The sequence below is a fragment of the Pantherophis guttatus genome, chromosome 2, assembly GCF_059756535.1.
Source record: "Pantherophis guttatus breed Tessera chromosome 2, ASM5975653v1, whole genome shotgun sequence".
Taxonomy (NCBI): Eukaryota; Metazoa; Chordata; class Lepidosauria; order Squamata; family Colubridae; genus Pantherophis; species Pantherophis guttatus.
The window spans coordinates 214,349,279-214,367,046 of record NC_142064.1 but is presented as its reverse complement, the minus strand read 5'-3'; the positions used below and the strand labels follow the sequence as shown (position 1 = coordinate 214,367,046).

The window sequence follows — 17,768 nt, the reverse complement described above, 5'->3', positions numbered from 1 at the left end:
AAATACTCCATTTAATAAAGCCTTTCTGAAGGCCTGCAGGATCAGGGCCAGCCAAACATTGGAAGAGAAGTGGGTAGATCATTTCACAGGACATGGAAAAAGCATTGTTTCAGGGAAGGGACCCAAAACGTACCTACCAATATAGTAAATGGAACTGGATAATGTCATTGGGAGGGCTCCTCCTGCAAATAATCCAATCCTGTGCCATGTAGGGCTTTATAGGTGATAACAGCACCTTAAATAGCTGGTTGTGGGAAGAAAAACAATTGCAATTGCATTCTCACAATGATCTCATTTCATTCTTTGGCTTTGTTTTGTTTCGTTCTTTTACTCATTGTTTAAAGAAGTATGGCTTTGCTGATTCCCAGTGACTAGGTTGTTCATGCTATTCCATTACAAACAAACAAACAAACAAACAAAGATCAGGGGCTTATAGTAGAACACTTATTTCATCTACATCGGGGTGTCCCAGCTCCCAGAATTTTCCAGCTGGGACCCCCGATGTAGATGATGAAACAAGTGTTCTACTGTGAGCCCCTGATCTAGTTTATTCTCTGAGATATCTCCAGTTGCAGCCTCTTAACTCAGTCTTTGTTAACCATGAACTGTTGGAGATCATACAAAGAGGGAGGATGATACTGCAATTCCAAAACTTCCAACTTGCTATGGGAGTCTCTGCTAATAGACACTCTGATGTTATATTTTTCTAACATACTGTCCACCTCACATGATAGGGTGTCGATACTGACAAATTTAATGCCTTATTCTCAAAGTTGTTAAAGGGAGGTTTCAATAACTTCTCGTATTCAGAGGCCCTATCTGTGTCATTTCATCCTAAATTGCTGTATCAGTGATATGGGCAGCATAGAATTTTAATAATATCCTAGCAAATCCTAGCAGACTGATTTATCAACATTTCTATGAAAACTATAAATTTGCTCAGTTGAAAATACTTTCAGAAAGTGCTGAGTTTGAACCATATTTATATGAATATGGTTTGGTTATTTATGTTAGCCTTCTAATGTTGTTGTTTGTTTGTTACTATTTCCAATTACCTAAACTATTAGGGAAATAGTTATTGTTTTCTAGGGAATATGCATTTTCTTTGACTTTTCACCATACTGTACATTCAAAAAACAAGTGAATAGAAGAATTTGTGCAGTTGCAACTTTAAAGTATTATTTATAAAATATCTAAACTTTGTTGGGATTACTTAAACACAATTTATTTATGAAAATACCACCTTTTTATAGATGGCAAATACTGCTACGTGCAATAGAATTTTTCTGAAAACTAAAATTTTGGTTCAACTGTTCAAATATCCTGCACATGGAATAATGGCATAACAGGAATCATCATGAGCTGCACATGTAGAATAATCTACATCAACTGTCCAACTAGTGAACCCAAAATAAGGAAACTCTCTTGGGAGCCTTGAATTCCCAAAGTAAAACTTTATTGGATACAGCATTTTGGTACTGAAGAATCAAAACCAGTTCTGGTTTACCCCATGCAAATGCTTGCTTAGATAAACAACAACTTCCTTTTCTCCTCACCCTTGGGTGATCACATTGTCCAATTATGAGAAGTCCTTTTATAATGGGAACAGTCCATCTCTTTCTCAAGCGCCTGCATTGGTGACCTTGACGGTTGCCAGGCTCTCACGGTCCACACACACATTTTCAGCATTCTATTTCCCCCTTCCATTCCTCCAGTTCATTGGCAAATTGAAAAGTGTTAAGGTTTGAAAGAAGCAAAGCGGCTCAATCTTGACAGAGGTTTTCATTTGGTGGAAATGAATGAGCATATGTTCAGTTTTCTATTCTCATGTTGGGGAATATGTGGATTGTGAAATATAAGAGATTGATTCACTTTTGGTTTAGTTGATAAGAAATGCAATAGATGACATTAAAGATTATCAGATAATATGATATACTATTTTCTGGAAATAATATTTGTTACTTTTGATAAAGATAGTACTTACTATGGAATAAGAAAGGGGCTTTTTTCCTTTTGGTAACTGCTAGGGTAGAAATGACAAAACATTAAAGATCAATGATAAATGTATAAAATTAAAAAAAATGTATAAAATTGCTTTACTCTGAAAATTACACGCAGGATGAAGAACATTTAAAGTCTTGATTTATTGGTATACATGATATATCTCATATATATATTTTAAAACAAAAATGACTATATCTTTAGAACCAAAATGTTACCTAAAATATACTAGCTAATTTAGCCAAGCTGTTAAAACAACACAAGTGTAAATAAAATCTATTGCTAGCATTCGCACTTTACAACGATTTATGGCATGTATTATCAATTAAAGGTACTTAATTATAGAGATATTATATACAATATTGAATCATCTAAGTAAAAGCCAGTTTGCTGTAGAGTTTAATGCATCAGACTAGAAACACAGAGACTATGACTGGGACAGTCATTTTCAGCCCTTGGAAGAAGGCAAATAATTTCTGAAAAGCTTTGCCAAGAAAACTGCAGGGACTTGTTCGGATAGTCTCCAAGTACCAGACATAATTGAAAGGAAGGGGAAAATAGGAATAAAACTATGTAATCCAATTTTTCTAAAATATCTTTTGCTGTTAGCTCTTACATTAGTCTTCTGAAATGTTCCCAAAAGGATGATATGTTTAATTTTTAATTCATAGCTTTATATAACAATAAATATAAAAGAAGCTAATTATTTATCCCTGTGGAATACTAGTACATTATATTAATCTTTAAGAATACAGAATATCTGTTAAATGTTAGTCATTTTTATGAATTAATGTAGTATTTCAAGTCAAGAGCACAACATGACGTTTAGAATTTAGAAAAGAAAAATAAAGATTATCAAAATGAAATTCCATCTTTTTGGTGCATAAAATTCCATCTTTTTGGTGCATCACTGTCTATCAATAACCCAATTTAATACAGAGGCAAAGTAATTTGCTGGCAAAAATAATCTATGTATTTCAATCGTATCATAATTTATTTGTAACATCTTATACTTTTATAAACAGAATATATATTTAAATATTTATTGTTAAAATCCATATATGAAAGCAAAATAAATGTGAATACTGATTAAAAATATTGTGCATTTTTTAAAATAATGCAAATATTGTGCATTTTTGATAGCCTTGCATTGCTGATGAAGTGAATAAGCCAAGTCTGTTGATTTTTCCCTATGTTGCAATATGTGTCTGTGTGTATGTTCTTGTTTAGTGATAGTTTCATTGATGTAGACTGCATCAAACCTGAGCTACAAATATTCTCTTTTTATTGCATCCTAGATAACATTTTATATTCTGTAACAAACATTAAGTTTGTTACACATTAAATGTACTTGAAATGTACTTTGTAGCAAGAGTGAATTGGGCCCATGGTAAAGTACTCATGATACCAACAATGATTTTATGTAACCCAAAAGGTAGATAATGCCGATAGGCAAAAGAAAATTTAAAAAAATTAAAATAGGGTGCTTATGATAATGAACCAAAAACTTCTGAAATGTTATGCAGCAGGATGAATGTTTTATTATTTCTCATGAGAGATAGCAAAGCTCTCAGGAGTAAAGTTAGTAAGCTTATGTGAAATTTGATGATCTCTTAAGATTTTAGTCAGGTTTCATTTTATTTCTGGGTGTCCTGTCAACTTAAAAGATTGCTCATTGTTCTATTATACATATAATTAATACATCTTTGGATTCAAATTATGGTTTTTAATTGACCTATTACCTACTAGCAATCTGTTTCACTTGAGTACAGTATTAACTTCAATTTATTCTTCTGAGTCAATAGATAGCTCCCTGAATAATTTCATATTTGTTAAGTGAATTTGGGAAAAGTTGAATTTTTCATGAATAAAGTGTAAAATAGTTAAATGCTTGACCACTCAACCATTCAATATTTCATGTTAACTGAAATACCAAAGATTTTAAAATCTACTATTGTAATGGTTTTGCTGCAAGCCTAATTAGGATTCTGAATAAACTGTAACTTCTCTTAGAAAATGTATTCAAACTAAAAATAAGATCTATGTGAGATAGTAGTAATGTGTCATATTGCAGTTTCAAATATATCAGGATTTAGATATCATTACCATATTAACATTGTGATGGCATTTGGATGTTTCTATGATATTTAAAATGTTTTAATAGTCTGCTATTAATAGGTTGAAGATCTAAGAAATACTATTTTCATAGCTTTTGAGATTTTCTGCATAAAAATATTCTATATGCTACAAAATATATTGATATGCTTCAGATGGTTTACTGCATTTTCCAGTTTATTCCGTTTTCTTTTGTACTTGATATTATTTTTTTGTTTGTTTGATAGTTTTACTACCTCTTAAGATTGTTAATAGAAGTAAGGGTCAAGGTAGTTGTCATTGTCACTTCCTCTGGAATCGTGATCATGGCTTTCACCTTGTTCTTCGTGAAAATCTTCTGCTTCTTCATATTCTTCTTGAGTTAGAAATCTTCGGAACACAGCTGTTCTCAGCTGTGTTTGCTGATCTTTGCTAATTTTTTGTTCTCCATAATAAATGCTTCGCACATGTGGAAAGCAGAAGAATGCATAGGTGCTAATTGGAGCTGTAAGCTTGTTTTGGTCCACTCGTATGTACGTTAAATGTTTGAGGTTTAGTGGATCAATAGTAGGACACATTAAAGTAACATTCATGACTGTAAAAAGACAAAAACAATGTTAATTAAAATAAATAGGTTCTTGCAAGATATTCCAAAGTACTCTTTTCCTGTTATGAGAGCAAAACTAATAACTAGAAATCTTCTATCATTGTTAAGCTGAAATTGATTTTTTCGTCTCTACCACTCTGTTAATGTAGGTTCCTCAATCATTGATATGGGACAAAAAACCAGCATCAAATATGATCTTAACGGAGACTTTGGGAAATTGTGGCCATCTTTTTTGCACAACAAATCCTATGTAAGGATTTGGCATGTATGTGTATCTTTTAAGCAAAAAGCTAGTTGCAACATTATAGCTCCTACTTGTTTTCTTCCTATATCTAATATGCTACTTAAAATTCCATATGGTTGCTAGCTAATTTAGTACCATGTACTACATGAATTTTAGCATAAGAACCTTTGGAAAGCTAATTCACTAATACATATATTACAGTGTAATTAAATATACTTCAAGTAAAAGTAAATGTTAAAAAAACTAGATTTATAAAAGCAATTAAACTAACCTTCTAGTTCATTATCTTCTAAGTATAAATGTTGTAGGGTTCTTGGAATATAGAAAACGTGTTTCAATTTGTTATGCCCAAGATTAAGTTCCAGAAGATTAGAGAACATAAAAGCATTATAAGGAATTTCTTCAAGATTATTGTGTGACATTCTTAAAGCAGTAAGATTTGGAAACTTGTGGAAGTAATTATCTGGAATGGAAGAAACTGAATTATTTTCAAGCGAAAGATACATCAGTGAAGGTGGTAGATCTAGAAGCATAGACTGTAGCTTGTTGTTACAAAGGTTAATCTGCATTAGGTTTCTCATACTTGAAAAGTCTATTCCTTTGAGCTGGGAATCCTCAAGGTAATTATTACAGAGGTCAAGCATTGTTAAATGTGTTAACCCTTCTAAGGCTTTATTGTGTGACTTGGAAATTTGATTGAAACCCAGGATCAACCTTTCTAAGCTTCCGGGTAATGGGAATGGAATTTCTTCTAACTGATTATATTCTAAATGAAGTTGTATGAGGTTTGCAAGTTTGATGAATACACCATTGTCAATCTTATGAGACTTGATCTTGTTGTGGCTGAGATTAATTTCTTTCAAAGCTGTAGCATTAACAAAGGATTCCAGAGGCACAGCTTCAATCTCATTATACTGCAGATAAAGTTGCTGGATGTGAGCAGGAATCTTTGGTATTGTCAGAAGCTTACGATGATCACAGTACATGGTTGTTGGGAAAGTAGGTGAACAGAAGCATTCTTTGGCACACTCAGCACTTATGGTGGAGTATGGAACGTTATATTCTACATGAGGAATTTGATGGAAAATAGATGGATATTCACTGTCCACTTCATGTTCGTATTCATCCTCAAAATCATCACTCTCATATTGACCAAATACTGACATTTCAAAGAGAAGAAAAATAGTTAACACTTGACTTAGTTTTGCCACATCCATCTTCTTCCTGCAGAAAGAAGAAAACAAGATTAAATACGTTAACATTAAAAAGTTGATAACAAAGGAAATACTGGTATTATATAGTTAACAGAACAATGTTTTCTTTGTCTAGGAGCTAACACTTCTACATATTTAAGATTTAAAATGATTCTAAGCTTGGAATTAAAATTCTCTTTCTGTTTGCACTTAGCTTGAATGAGTACAACGTTCAGTAGACTTAGCTAAGCAAAGTAGCATTAAAAAGATTTGTTAGTGCTTAATGGCATGTAAAAGATAAAGCATACATATTTAACTTATTTTAGGACTCTATATACATTTTCCCATTGTCTATTTTGATCTCTTCCTTCAGTTGAAATTATCCAATATGAATATTCAACCTAATAGCATAAATTATTATATTTCACATTATAAACATTGATGTTAGCTTACTAAGACATTGATTAGTATGATTCCATTTGTATTTCCCTGCCATGAAAAATGGCTGTAGTTTTAAAGTATAATATGGCAATTCTCTGGCTTCAAAGACAAATACTGTTGTGCAGTTCAACTCTGGACCTGGTGGTGGCTCTGTAGCCCAGTCTGAAAGCACAGAGTCTCTAGCACATCATGTCAGCCCTCCCAGGTAAACCAGACAGGAAATATGACTACAAGAACTACTTTTTAAAAATAAGGCTACATTAACAGAACCTTGCAGATCTAACACTAGAAACTTCCTGCTGTCACTTTTAACCATTTGATCAATTGTGGTAGGTCCTTCCTAACTGCAGTCTAATTTGCTTTCCTTATCTTTTATAGAGAGCCACAATTAGGGCATCACAGACAGTGTCCTCTGTGGATCAAATGATTTCCAAGATGTCTTAGAATGTCTATAAAGCATTTGAGTCTAGGCCTTTGTAGATCTCAGCAGGAATGGAATGATATCCTGCACTGTTGCTTTACTTAAATTCATCTGCAAGATCACAATCTTGAATTCATTGGTAAAGGGAGGCATGTCTAGGGCATCCAAGACTGGTAGCTGAGGAATTTTCTGTAAGGCATCAGCATCAACTGTGGAAGCCATATTGAGTAAGTTAGAAAAGTTTATTGTTCTAACAATAGTAAAGATTTATAAAAGCACTTCTTGTCAGGCTATCATATATAATCTGGAAAAAAATCTGGATGAAGGGAGTAAAGATTTTCAGTATTTTGTATCTCAGTAGATATTTAGTAGATATCTGGATTTTTGCAGATCTAATTTTCTGTGTTTACCTGATATATGGAAAATCCTAAGTAAATTAGGCAGTTGATTAGATGTACTTTTCTTCTAAAATATGGTTTAAAAGATCTTATGTAAGATATTATTCTGTGCACTAATTTTTATATCCAATTAAATTATAAAATGAAAAAATACTGAACATTGTAGAAAAACACATAGTCCAAACTTTACTTCGTGATAACAAATGGTAAGAAAAGAAATAGAGACTTGGTTGTCAGAGAAGAAATTCTGTATCTTGTTGGCATTCTAAATTAAATTGATCCAGCCTTTCTCTAGCCAAGTTTATAAAAGATATAAAGATAATACAAATTATTTGTCCTCTTAGATAATAGATACGATATATAACTAAGATAAATATATAGACTTGTAAACAATCTTTTATATGTTTCTACTTGTGATTCCGAGTCTATCTATTGTTCAGTTTGTAGGATATAAGGTAAGCCTTTTTATTTAGGAGAAAGCTTTATCTGGTCAATGAAAATAAAGCCTAAAGGAAATTCGAGGGCTCAAACCTAGAGTCCAGCAAAGAAATTGAAAGTAAATAGGTGACAGAAAACTAGTGTCTGTGAGCACTTAAATAAGAATTGATTAGTTAACAGGAGCCAACATGGATATATGCTGAAGAAGTCATGTCAAACTAACCTGATCTCATGATAGTTACAAGCTTGGTTAATTGCTCTTTGAAGGAGATGGGAAGTTCGAAAATGTGAAACAATAAATAATTGGGGAAGGGCAGTCAGTGTCTTGACTTCAGCAAGGCTTTTAGGCAAGTCTCTCATAGCATCCTTATTATCAAAATATGGATTTAAAAACATAGGTGGATCCATAATTTGCTCAAGGGTCTTAAACATTTATAAATGTGTCAAATCTGTCTTGAGAGACATTTCAAGTAGGATGCCATAGAGCTCTGTCCGAGCATATATTTTCGTAGATTTCCACGGATACAGGTATGCAAGTCTTGGCGTATTTGGGTCTTTTTCCGTGTAAGATTGAGAGTATCTTGGCAACGTTTCGACAAGGTCACACTCGTCATCTTCAGGCTGGTGTCTTCAGCTTTGTGCTAGTGCGAGCAAAGTGTGATCGGAGATGCCATCTCTCTATAAATATTGGTGGGGAGGTGTGGAGTGCTGGTTTTGTTGTTGTGTTGTTACATCTTGATTAGTTGATGGAGTTGATGTTTGCAGATTAGTTGGCTGTTTCATAACGTCCCATTACCCAAGTCGTTAAAACACAAAAGACTAATGGGCACACAGCTAGGACCATGCCCACACAGGATGTTACGAAACAGCCGACTAATCTGCAAACATTTGTAAAAGCAGAGAAATCTAGCTCAAGAAAAGCACATATGAGAAGGCCTTGAGCGTACTAGTAGAACACAAGCTCAACATGTTCCAGCTACAAAGAAGGCCATCAGGCGGACTTCAGAATCCAGGTATCAGAAAATAATTTATCCTGCTCTACTCTGTTTTGATCAGGCTTGACTTGCGTTCGATTCTGCACATCCAGAAATCCAGTGGGTTTCCGGTTCGCCCCGGTTCAGGCAAATTGGTAGCGGGAGGCTCCGCCCACCCACCTGGACATCATCACTGACACTCTGCATATGCGCAGAAGCCCCGTGAGCAAAGCAAGCGCATGCCCGCGCACGCTCACAGTTCCGAACCGGTAGTGAAGGTAAGCGAAACCCACTACTGTGCCCATCCCAGTTTTAAAAAGACATCAATAAACTGGAACAAGTCCAGAGCAGTGCTACCAAGACAATGAAAACACAAGAACCAAGTCTTACAAGGAAGGTTAAAAGATCTAGATATGATTAACTTGCAGGAAAGAAGGTTGGGAGGGGACATGGAAACTGTCTTCAAGTATGTGAAGGGCTGTCACACTGGAGAGAATTTGGACTTATTCCCATTTGCCTTTAACACTAGAACTAATGAGATGAAACTCCAAGAATGTACATATATAAGATAGTAGAAAGAAATTATTGACAATAAGAACTCTCAAATCAGTCAAATGTATTACATCATGAAATGGTTTCTTCCCTTTCATTAGGGATTTTCAAATACAGGCTAGATACGAATGAAGGCAAATATATGTGTCCCTGGATAAAGTTGCAGGATCCAATCTGGGTCGGTCACAGGGACCAGAGATGTATTCTTTCAAGCTTTCGGACTCGAGCTGGAGCCCATTCTCAGGGAACTTCTCTGTAGCAGAGTGAGTGCTTTGGATTATTCTGTGTGTGGTATTTATATTGTACCTGGTTATGTGTGGCTTTTTAATTATTGATTGGGGTGTTTATAGCTGCCTATTTAGTTGTTAGCTGTTGTTTTAGTAATGTATGTTTTGTAAAAAAAAAATTAGTTATTTAAGCATAAGAATGAGGACTTAAAACAATTAATTGGAAAGCCTAGATATAGTTCCTTAGACTCAGAAGTAAGAGAAATTATATTTTCTTTAACTGTCTTTCCATTTAAAATAAGTTATTATTATCCTATAAAATAAATTGAAAGGAACTATTGTACTGCAGCATAACTGCCACAGTAAAAATATTATTACTTGTTGGTCTCAAAAACTGAGTAAAAAATTAGTTAATTGATTCCAGGAAATTTGGGAAGAGAGAATGCACAATGATGGCCAAAACAGCAACCATAGTTAAAGGACCCAAATATTATACAACAGTTGTGTTCAATAAATGTCAAGTCAAGATCAATATTTATAAATTGAAATTTTACATATAAGAGATTGAGCAATTAACTTCAATATCAAATAGCACAAATTCTTGCTTATATATAAGTTTGTTGCCTGACAATGTTAGTATTAGAAGATAAATCAATACAAGAAACATGGAAAAATAATCTAAACAGGTAATTTATGCCTAATTCAGATTAGTAAATAGATTTATTTTGTATTCAAGCAAATGCCCAAATTATATAAAAAAAAATAAGATCAAAAGTTTCTAAGCAGAATATAAATTAGGAATTGGTTGAGATAAAGATATATTCACTTATAAGCATTCACTTCTATTAAATAAATTCTGTTCCATGAAATTGTTGGCAAATGAAGTATACACTTTCATATGTGTAAATCAGAACAGTCTCTAAACCTTCTGTTATAAAAGTTTATAATACGTATTTCATGTCTCCTAAGAGATAGGAAATATTTTCCCGGCACTGTTTTCCTTTTCTTCCTACCTATCTTTTTTGTCTGTTGAATTCATTTTAATCACATAATTAAGAAAATTAAATGTTTACTTTGTATCATAGCTTATCTAAAGCAAGAGGACAAGCCTACTTTTTTTCATCCACATTTGCTGCTAAAAATTCTATTCAAACACACGCTTCTGGTGTCCCAATCCGTTTCCTCATGCCTCATGTTTTCATTATCTAGATGTGCTCTTGCTATCAGCTTTGACTATGTCTAAAAGAATTTTTCATTCTGGTTTGCTATCTGCTGCTTTTGAACTGAACTGATTTTCAAAAAATGAAATGCTTTACCAAAAGAACCCAAAAAGTACAACATTGGTTGAAGAATATGAACTATTAGATCTGAATATAAACCACTAAATGAAGCCCTTGACTCTTAAATAATAGGCTAATAGCTTTCAATAGATAGTTATCTTTATAGCTCAAGCAGAATCTTGTATTAGATGAGTGAATCAACACATGCAGCTCTGTTTTTGTATACTTCACCTTCTGAAATATATTCCTGTTCTTTCCAAAGTCTGTTCTGGAAGCAGCTGAGCAATAGGCAGGCTTCCTGGAATAATGGCTTAAGAGAACTGGAAAAATAGCAGCATCATAGTGCTACAATAGAGCAACTAGGCAGCAGATTCAGATCTACATTAGTGCTGGCACAGGAGAAGATAGGATTCCATTAAAGCTAACTCTTAGGAAATTTTCAGTATTGTTTTTTTCTACTGTTGCCCAATAATCTGTTTTCTACCAAACCTGTGCAAAATAATCTTAAGTCTTTTATCTTGAGAAGTTTCCATACGTTCTTAATTCATGCATAAATTAGACAAATTTATATTTATTATGAGGTACATCCTTTTAAAAGTTATATGTTATTAAAAGTAACATTATATAACAATAGTAGATAAGTTGGATTTGAAATGTAGTAATTGAAGGCACATTACCACAGAATTAATAGAAGTTTTAAAAACAAATAATTTCCTACCTGAAGATAATTTGCTAGTTTTCTGCCAAAGAATATACCAGGGATTCTAGATGGTGATGCCCTCAAGGTATAAGTGTTATCTTGTAGATATAAGCATTTCTCGAAGTATAATTTGCTGCAAAAGATTCTGGAGAATGAAGTATTCCTTGTTGAACAGAAGAGATTATACAAGTAAGGGTGTAATTTTACCGTGGTGAAATTATGTGGCTTAACTCTCTTTCTCTAATTTTTGGTTTGAGGTGTGGTAGGAATTTCCTTCACTTGAGGGGATGGCTGAAGATTATTTTTAGCATTGACCATCAAACTATGCTTGTTTCCTTGTTAGTGCCGGTTCTTATGTTCATTCGTTACTCAATGAAAATCCAAGGAAAATACATTAGTATTCAGTCTTTTGCAAGGGCATTTAATGTTAGTATTTTAAAACGGGTAAATATTTAACATTCTATTTATTTATTTATTTATTTATTAAATTTTTATACTGCCCATCTCCCGAAGGACTCAGGGCAGTGTACAGCCATATTAAAACAACATATACCCACAAAATTTAAAAAACTGTTTAAAATATATTAAAAATTTGGCCCTTATATTAAAAACTACAAACACCCAATTAAAATGCTGATTGTTGAGTTTTATAGCTTTTATAAACAAGCATGATTTTTTTTTCTATTTCGTATCAGTTGTAACATAATTGAGTCCTGAGTGTATGAACTTACTTTGTGAAAACATAATTGAATGTATTGACAGTGTAATTTTGTGTATACTTTTCAGACACTAAGTAAAACTTATTTCAAGGATAGCTCTATGAAGAATGCATTGCAGTAATGCAACTGAGTACCTAAAGCCACAGTAATTGTGAATACAGCCTTCTGTTCAAGGAGGTGGCATAACCTATATAATTTTATTGAAATTATCATAATAGAAAATACAAATGAAAATAAATATAATAGGGAAATGGAAGAAAAAAAGGGGAGAAAGAGAAGTGTGGAGTCAGGGGGAAAAGAAAAAAGCATCTTTTCTTTAATTAAATCAGTTAATTTGACCATCTTAGTTTTTCTAAACATTCTTCCATTATGGGGTTATTATATCTTACCATTTTTGCGCATAAATATTTTTTTCTGCAATAAATATACAGTAACAAAATTCTAGACTGTTTTCAAATTCCTTGTCCATTAGGGTGTGGCATAACTGTCATAATATGACTTTTGAATAGTAATATCAAGATGAAAGCAGAACTCTTTTTATTGGGACTAATGGATAATCAGTTAAAAAGACTTAAGAAGACTGATTTTATATATGTTAATTGTAGCAAGATTATTATTTGCACAAAGGTGGAGAAATACTGACATATCCACAATGGAAGAATGGATTGTGAAGATGGTAGAACTAGCTGGTCAGGGAACAAAGTAATAAGTACTTTTATAAGAGCCTCAAAATCATCTATGAACTGAAAATGGGGGGGGGGGGAAGTGAAATTGAGATTTCTGAATTTGATGATTGAAATTATTGTTGTATTAAGAAAGGAGGAGGGGTAATGAGAATTTTTGCAGCCACTGTTTTAAGTACGACGGAAATGGCTTCATTAGGAGGGAACTTATTACTTCTTTATACTGTATAATAGAACTAGCATAACTTCTGCTGAAAGCAATGTTTTTATATTTGCCAAATATACCCAGAATTTTCTTACACCAACTGTGATGTAAACAAAGCTAAGGCTCATGCATCAACACATACCTCACTGAGCACTCTGTCGAGTGAAAGAAACTTGCTGAAATATACCAAAACATATACAAAAACTCCCCAGTAACTACCCTTCTGGCTTGTACTCTGTATTAATTACAGTTCATGTTGGAAACTTTTTGTATAACACAGCAGAATCTTGGCGGTTTTAACTTTGAGTGGACAGTCTGATACAGCTAGAATTCGTTAATCGGCTAGCCACCTGGGAAAGGGCCTCTGGATAACACTGAGCAGATGGAATGGTGTTGTTGAAAAGGAACAAAATCTACATACTACACTATCTTCACATGGGGCCTATGAAGGCTATATTCCAAAAATTGGGAGAAGAGGTTCATGGGGAAAATTGAAAGCAAAAGTTATTAACTTTAAATTCAAATTTAGTTATATATTCTCCCATGTATTTTTAAAAATTCCCTTTATGTCTCATTACATTATAGTTTACCAGCAATTTTCAAAGCAGCTTTGGGATCCACACATAAAGCATTGAGGGGCTTCAAATTGTTCTGGATATTAGATTACAAAACTCCATGTAGGTAGAATTTTGTACACCTACCTGAATTGGTCTTTGTCCAATTGACTTTGCGCCCTTTAATTGCTAGAATGTATTGCCTGTTTGATGCCACTGAAAATAAACCAGGAAATTAAAGACTATTAACCACTAAGGCATTTAATTAGAAATGGGCCCTATGGTTATATTTTAAACTTATCTCAAGTCATATATCCCCTCCTGCAAATGAAGAAGATCCACTAAAATGATCAGTTCTCAGTGATTTATGGCATCCAGTAGATTCTTAAATGTTTCAAGGAAATTACTAGTAGCCAATGCTAGTCATCCTGCTGTACCTGTTTTAAGTCATGGAATAGAGAAACACAGTCATTAATAGAAACTTGCTGCTTGTACTTGAAGAATCCTTTCTGAGTTTGTCTCCACCTCCCTTAATACTGGAGCCATTTCAAATTAGATCTTTTAGGTCCATGTTGAAGACAAATATGTCCATCCAGTCCTTCCTCCTATGAATTTCATGGATACCGTAATTTTTCCTCCTTTCAACTCACTTTTGTACTGTCTATATTTTCTGCCAATTATTTAATTCATTGTAATCTTTTATGATACTATGACACATTTTGTTTTAATTTTAATTCAATTGAATGCATTGTATATAAATATAGTATAACAATAAATAAATATTGTTTGGTCATGGCTGACTTACTGGACAGTAAGCTAACCATGGCCAAACAATATATGTTTTGACATATAATGAATGAATGTTTTGACATATAAAGGCCTTCGTGGCTTATGGTGCAAAGTCCCTATATATTCTACACGGACCATGATGAAATTCCCATCAGATGCCTTTTTCCAAGGTCAGGCCAAGATAATCCTTCCATTTATGAAATGTCTTACCCAGATTCTCCTTTCATACCTTTTCCATTCTTGACCACCCCTATTTATGTATTCAGATCCTTTAATAAACTGTTTCTTTTCTGTATGTTTTTAAGTAATTTTAACAGCTTTTAGTGCAGTTTAATCTGGTGTATTATAAATTTAATATACGCCACATTTTAAAATTTTGCAATGTCTTACTTAGCTTCAGCTCCATGTAACTAATTATTTAATAATTAGTTGATTCTTTTAATGTTGATTCTGTGTGGAATAATTGAGTATATATTCTGTATACAATGACTAGTAAGTGTTGGAAACAATTGGAATGCATCAAAGACAGCAACCAAAGGAGAGGAGCTACTCTGTTTATGCCTCCAGTTACCTTCTTTTTTTTCATAATTCAATCAGTTCACTATCGCTACCATAATTATTTCTATAAATGATTTTTCTTCCTAGTAGTTTATCCAGAATAGTGATCTTACTCCTTTTACAAAGTAATTGGTTGATTTTCATGAGAAACATACCTGTTCAAAGATACGGTTTGCTTCTAAGCATACTAGCAAATTTTTTAGGAAGAGAAGGAACAGGCAGATTATGCGTAAGGGTATGCATAAAAAACATGCATTTGTTTCAAGGATGGAACAAAACAACCCCACTTTAAATACATAGATAAAATATTTCAAGTTATCTACGTTTGAAATAAAACTTGAAATATTTGAAATGTTCAGGTCATAGGAAACTGCTACTGCTTACTTATTTTTAACCCCAGAAGTGTGAAAGTAGATAGGACAATACTCTACCTTGATTAATATATATGAGCTGATTTCCCCAAAATCAGCCAGTATGGTTTTTAGTATATTTATTAAATTATTAAAACATAATTTCAAAATATTGTTTCTTGTTAAGAAACAACAGAAAACCATTTCACCAAATTAAAAATTATGGTTGATCACACAGTCAGATATTTAAATTGGCTTTGGCATTTTTATTTACCAATTAAGTCCTTCTTAAGAGTCTGGGATAGGCAGATGTTGCTTGCTACCGGTTCTCCGAACCACCCGCTGCCATCGGTACCGGTTCTCCGAACCACCCGCTCCCATCGCTACCGGATTGGATGATCCAGTTCGAACCGGGAGCATTTCACCCCTGATCCACACCTACTAGAGTACTTCTTGAATACCATCCTGCAGCAATAGTGTTAACACCATCAACAATAACATCTGTCTACCCCAGGTTCTTGGGAAGGGCTCAACAGATGGATAAAAAAGCCAGTCTAAATAATGATGATGATAATGATGATGACTGTGGCAAAAGATAATAGAACAACTTGACAAAAAAGCAAAGATAGTACCAATAATAATAGGTGCCTTGGTACAATTCCAAAATATCTTCATGAGTCACTAAAACCATTGGCACTGACAAATTCACCATCAGTCTAATTGCAAAAGGCATCTTTACTCGGAAAAGCTTACAACCTGTGACAATTATATTAATATTATTAAAAATCCCTGCCCCCCCCCCATGCCCAGCTGAGCTGATTTGTGAAGAAGTTTTTCTCTAATTTAACCGGAATAGTTTGGAATAAGTAGAGGAGCCTTGGGAGTATGTTCATCTTTATTGCCCCGATTCTTCCTAGCAGTGATAATTTAAGTTTCCCCCATCTCTCTAGGTCTTTTTTGATTTGTTGTACTAGCTCTCCATAATTATTATCTTTAATAGCTACATTTCTAGTTGTCAAGATTATACCTAGGTATTTTATCTCCTTAACTGCTTGCAGTCCTGATTGTTGTTCCAACTCTTCTATTTGTTTTATTGTTAAATTTTTAGTTAATATTTTAGTCTTGTCTTTATTAATTTTTAACCCTACCACCCTGCCAAATTTCTCTATCTCCTCCGTTAATTTGAATTGTATTTCTAATGGGTCCTCTATGAAGAATACAAGATCATCAGCAAAAGCTTGGACCTTGTATTCTTCCTCTTTTATTTTAAGTCCTTTTATGTTTTTATTTAGTCTAATTCTTTTAAGCAAATTCTCCAGAGTTAAAATGAAGAGCAAAGGTGAGAGTGGGCACCCTTGTCGTACTCCTCTACTTATTTCAAAAAAATCTATTAATTCCCCATTCACTAGTATTCTTGCCTTCTGTTTTGTGTATATTGTAGCTATTATATTTTCAAATTTCTCCCCAAATTTCATATTTTTCATCTGTTGTGTCATGAATCTCCAATTGACCCAATCAAATGCTTTTTGTGCATCCAGAAAAATCCAGAAGATCCCTTCTATGGTTTTTTGTATCGCTGGAGAGGCCATTAGTCCAATTGGTGTTGAAGTAGCCTTCTTTCCTGCTTTTACTGTGGTTACTGTTGTAGATGTCATTTCTTTCAGGATTTTGTATTGTTTTTCTAAAATTCTGTCTATTCTTTCCCAAATCAACATCAGTTTCTCAATCAATTCTATGTACTGTTAGGTACTAAAATTTTTAAGTAAGTTTAAAAATCCTCTATTTCTATTATTCCTATGATAAATATATACTAAAATATAAAATCTCAATCTATAACACCTTACTAATTTACTTTATATCACTATCACTATGATTGTAATTAATTTTGATTCAATTGATTATACTATGATACTATAAATACTATATATCCTATAAAAATATATTAATAATACAGACTTATACTAAATGTTATAATATTCTATCTTTAAAACAATTAATTAATTAATTATCTAGCAAGCTATGTAATAAGTAATAGTATAAAAACCAAAATATTAGATATATAGACAGTACTTTGTTAGTATATGTATATATAAATTAATACCGTTTAGGTTAAATTGATCTTCTAATAAATAATTAAGAATAAAATATAACAATTAAACAATAAGACTTAATAGTTCAGTATATCGTTAATATTAATAATTAATATATTTAAGATATATGTAAAATATATGTGGAATATATATAGATTTTCCTTCTAGGAGTTAATCACTATGAAGTTCTTCTGTTATTTTCTCTAATCACACTTTTGCAGCTCTCCAGGGTCCACCAATATTAGTCCAA

The 17,768-nt window shown here is 33.0% G+C and overlaps 2 protein-coding genes across 4 annotated transcripts in view; one reads left to right on the top strand and one right to left on the bottom strand.

The window, feature by feature from the left end:
- Positions 1–17,768, top strand: part of CENPP (centromere protein P) — a 155,363-nt gene that overhangs the window by 26,278 nt on the left and 111,317 nt on the right. The window lies entirely within an intron of this gene.
- OMD (osteomodulin) lies at positions 2,126–11,684 on the bottom strand. 2 transcript variants are annotated; one of them, XM_034438645.3, is made up of 3 exons: positions 11,102–11,234; positions 5,218–6,170; positions 2,126–4,690 (listed from the first exon to the last, which is right to left on the bottom strand). In XM_034438645.3, exons 2-3 carry the CDS (start codon positions 6,161–6,163, stop codon positions 4,365–4,367), a joined length of 1,272 nt encoding a protein of 423 aa, XP_034294536.1. In that variant the 5' UTR covers positions 6,164–6,170; positions 11,102–11,234; the 3' UTR covers positions 2,126–4,364. The 2 variants fall into 2 exon arrangements, with proteins under 2 accessions (XP_034294536.1, XP_034294528.1); XM_034438637.3 differs by lacking the exon at positions 11,102–11,234 and adding an exon at positions 11,589–11,684 and having other exon boundaries at positions 4,324–4,690.

Bases quoted from the DNA above. Each gene is read 5' to 3' on its own strand.
- OMD (XM_034438637.3), bottom strand. From the start codon at position 6,163: ATGGATGTGGCAAAACTAAGTCAAGTGTTAACTATTTTTCTTCTCTTT. The intron at 4,691-5,217 runs GTTAGTTTAATT...GTCTTTTTACAG, and splicing joins AGAAGATAATGAACTAGAAG to TCATGAATGTTACTTTAATG.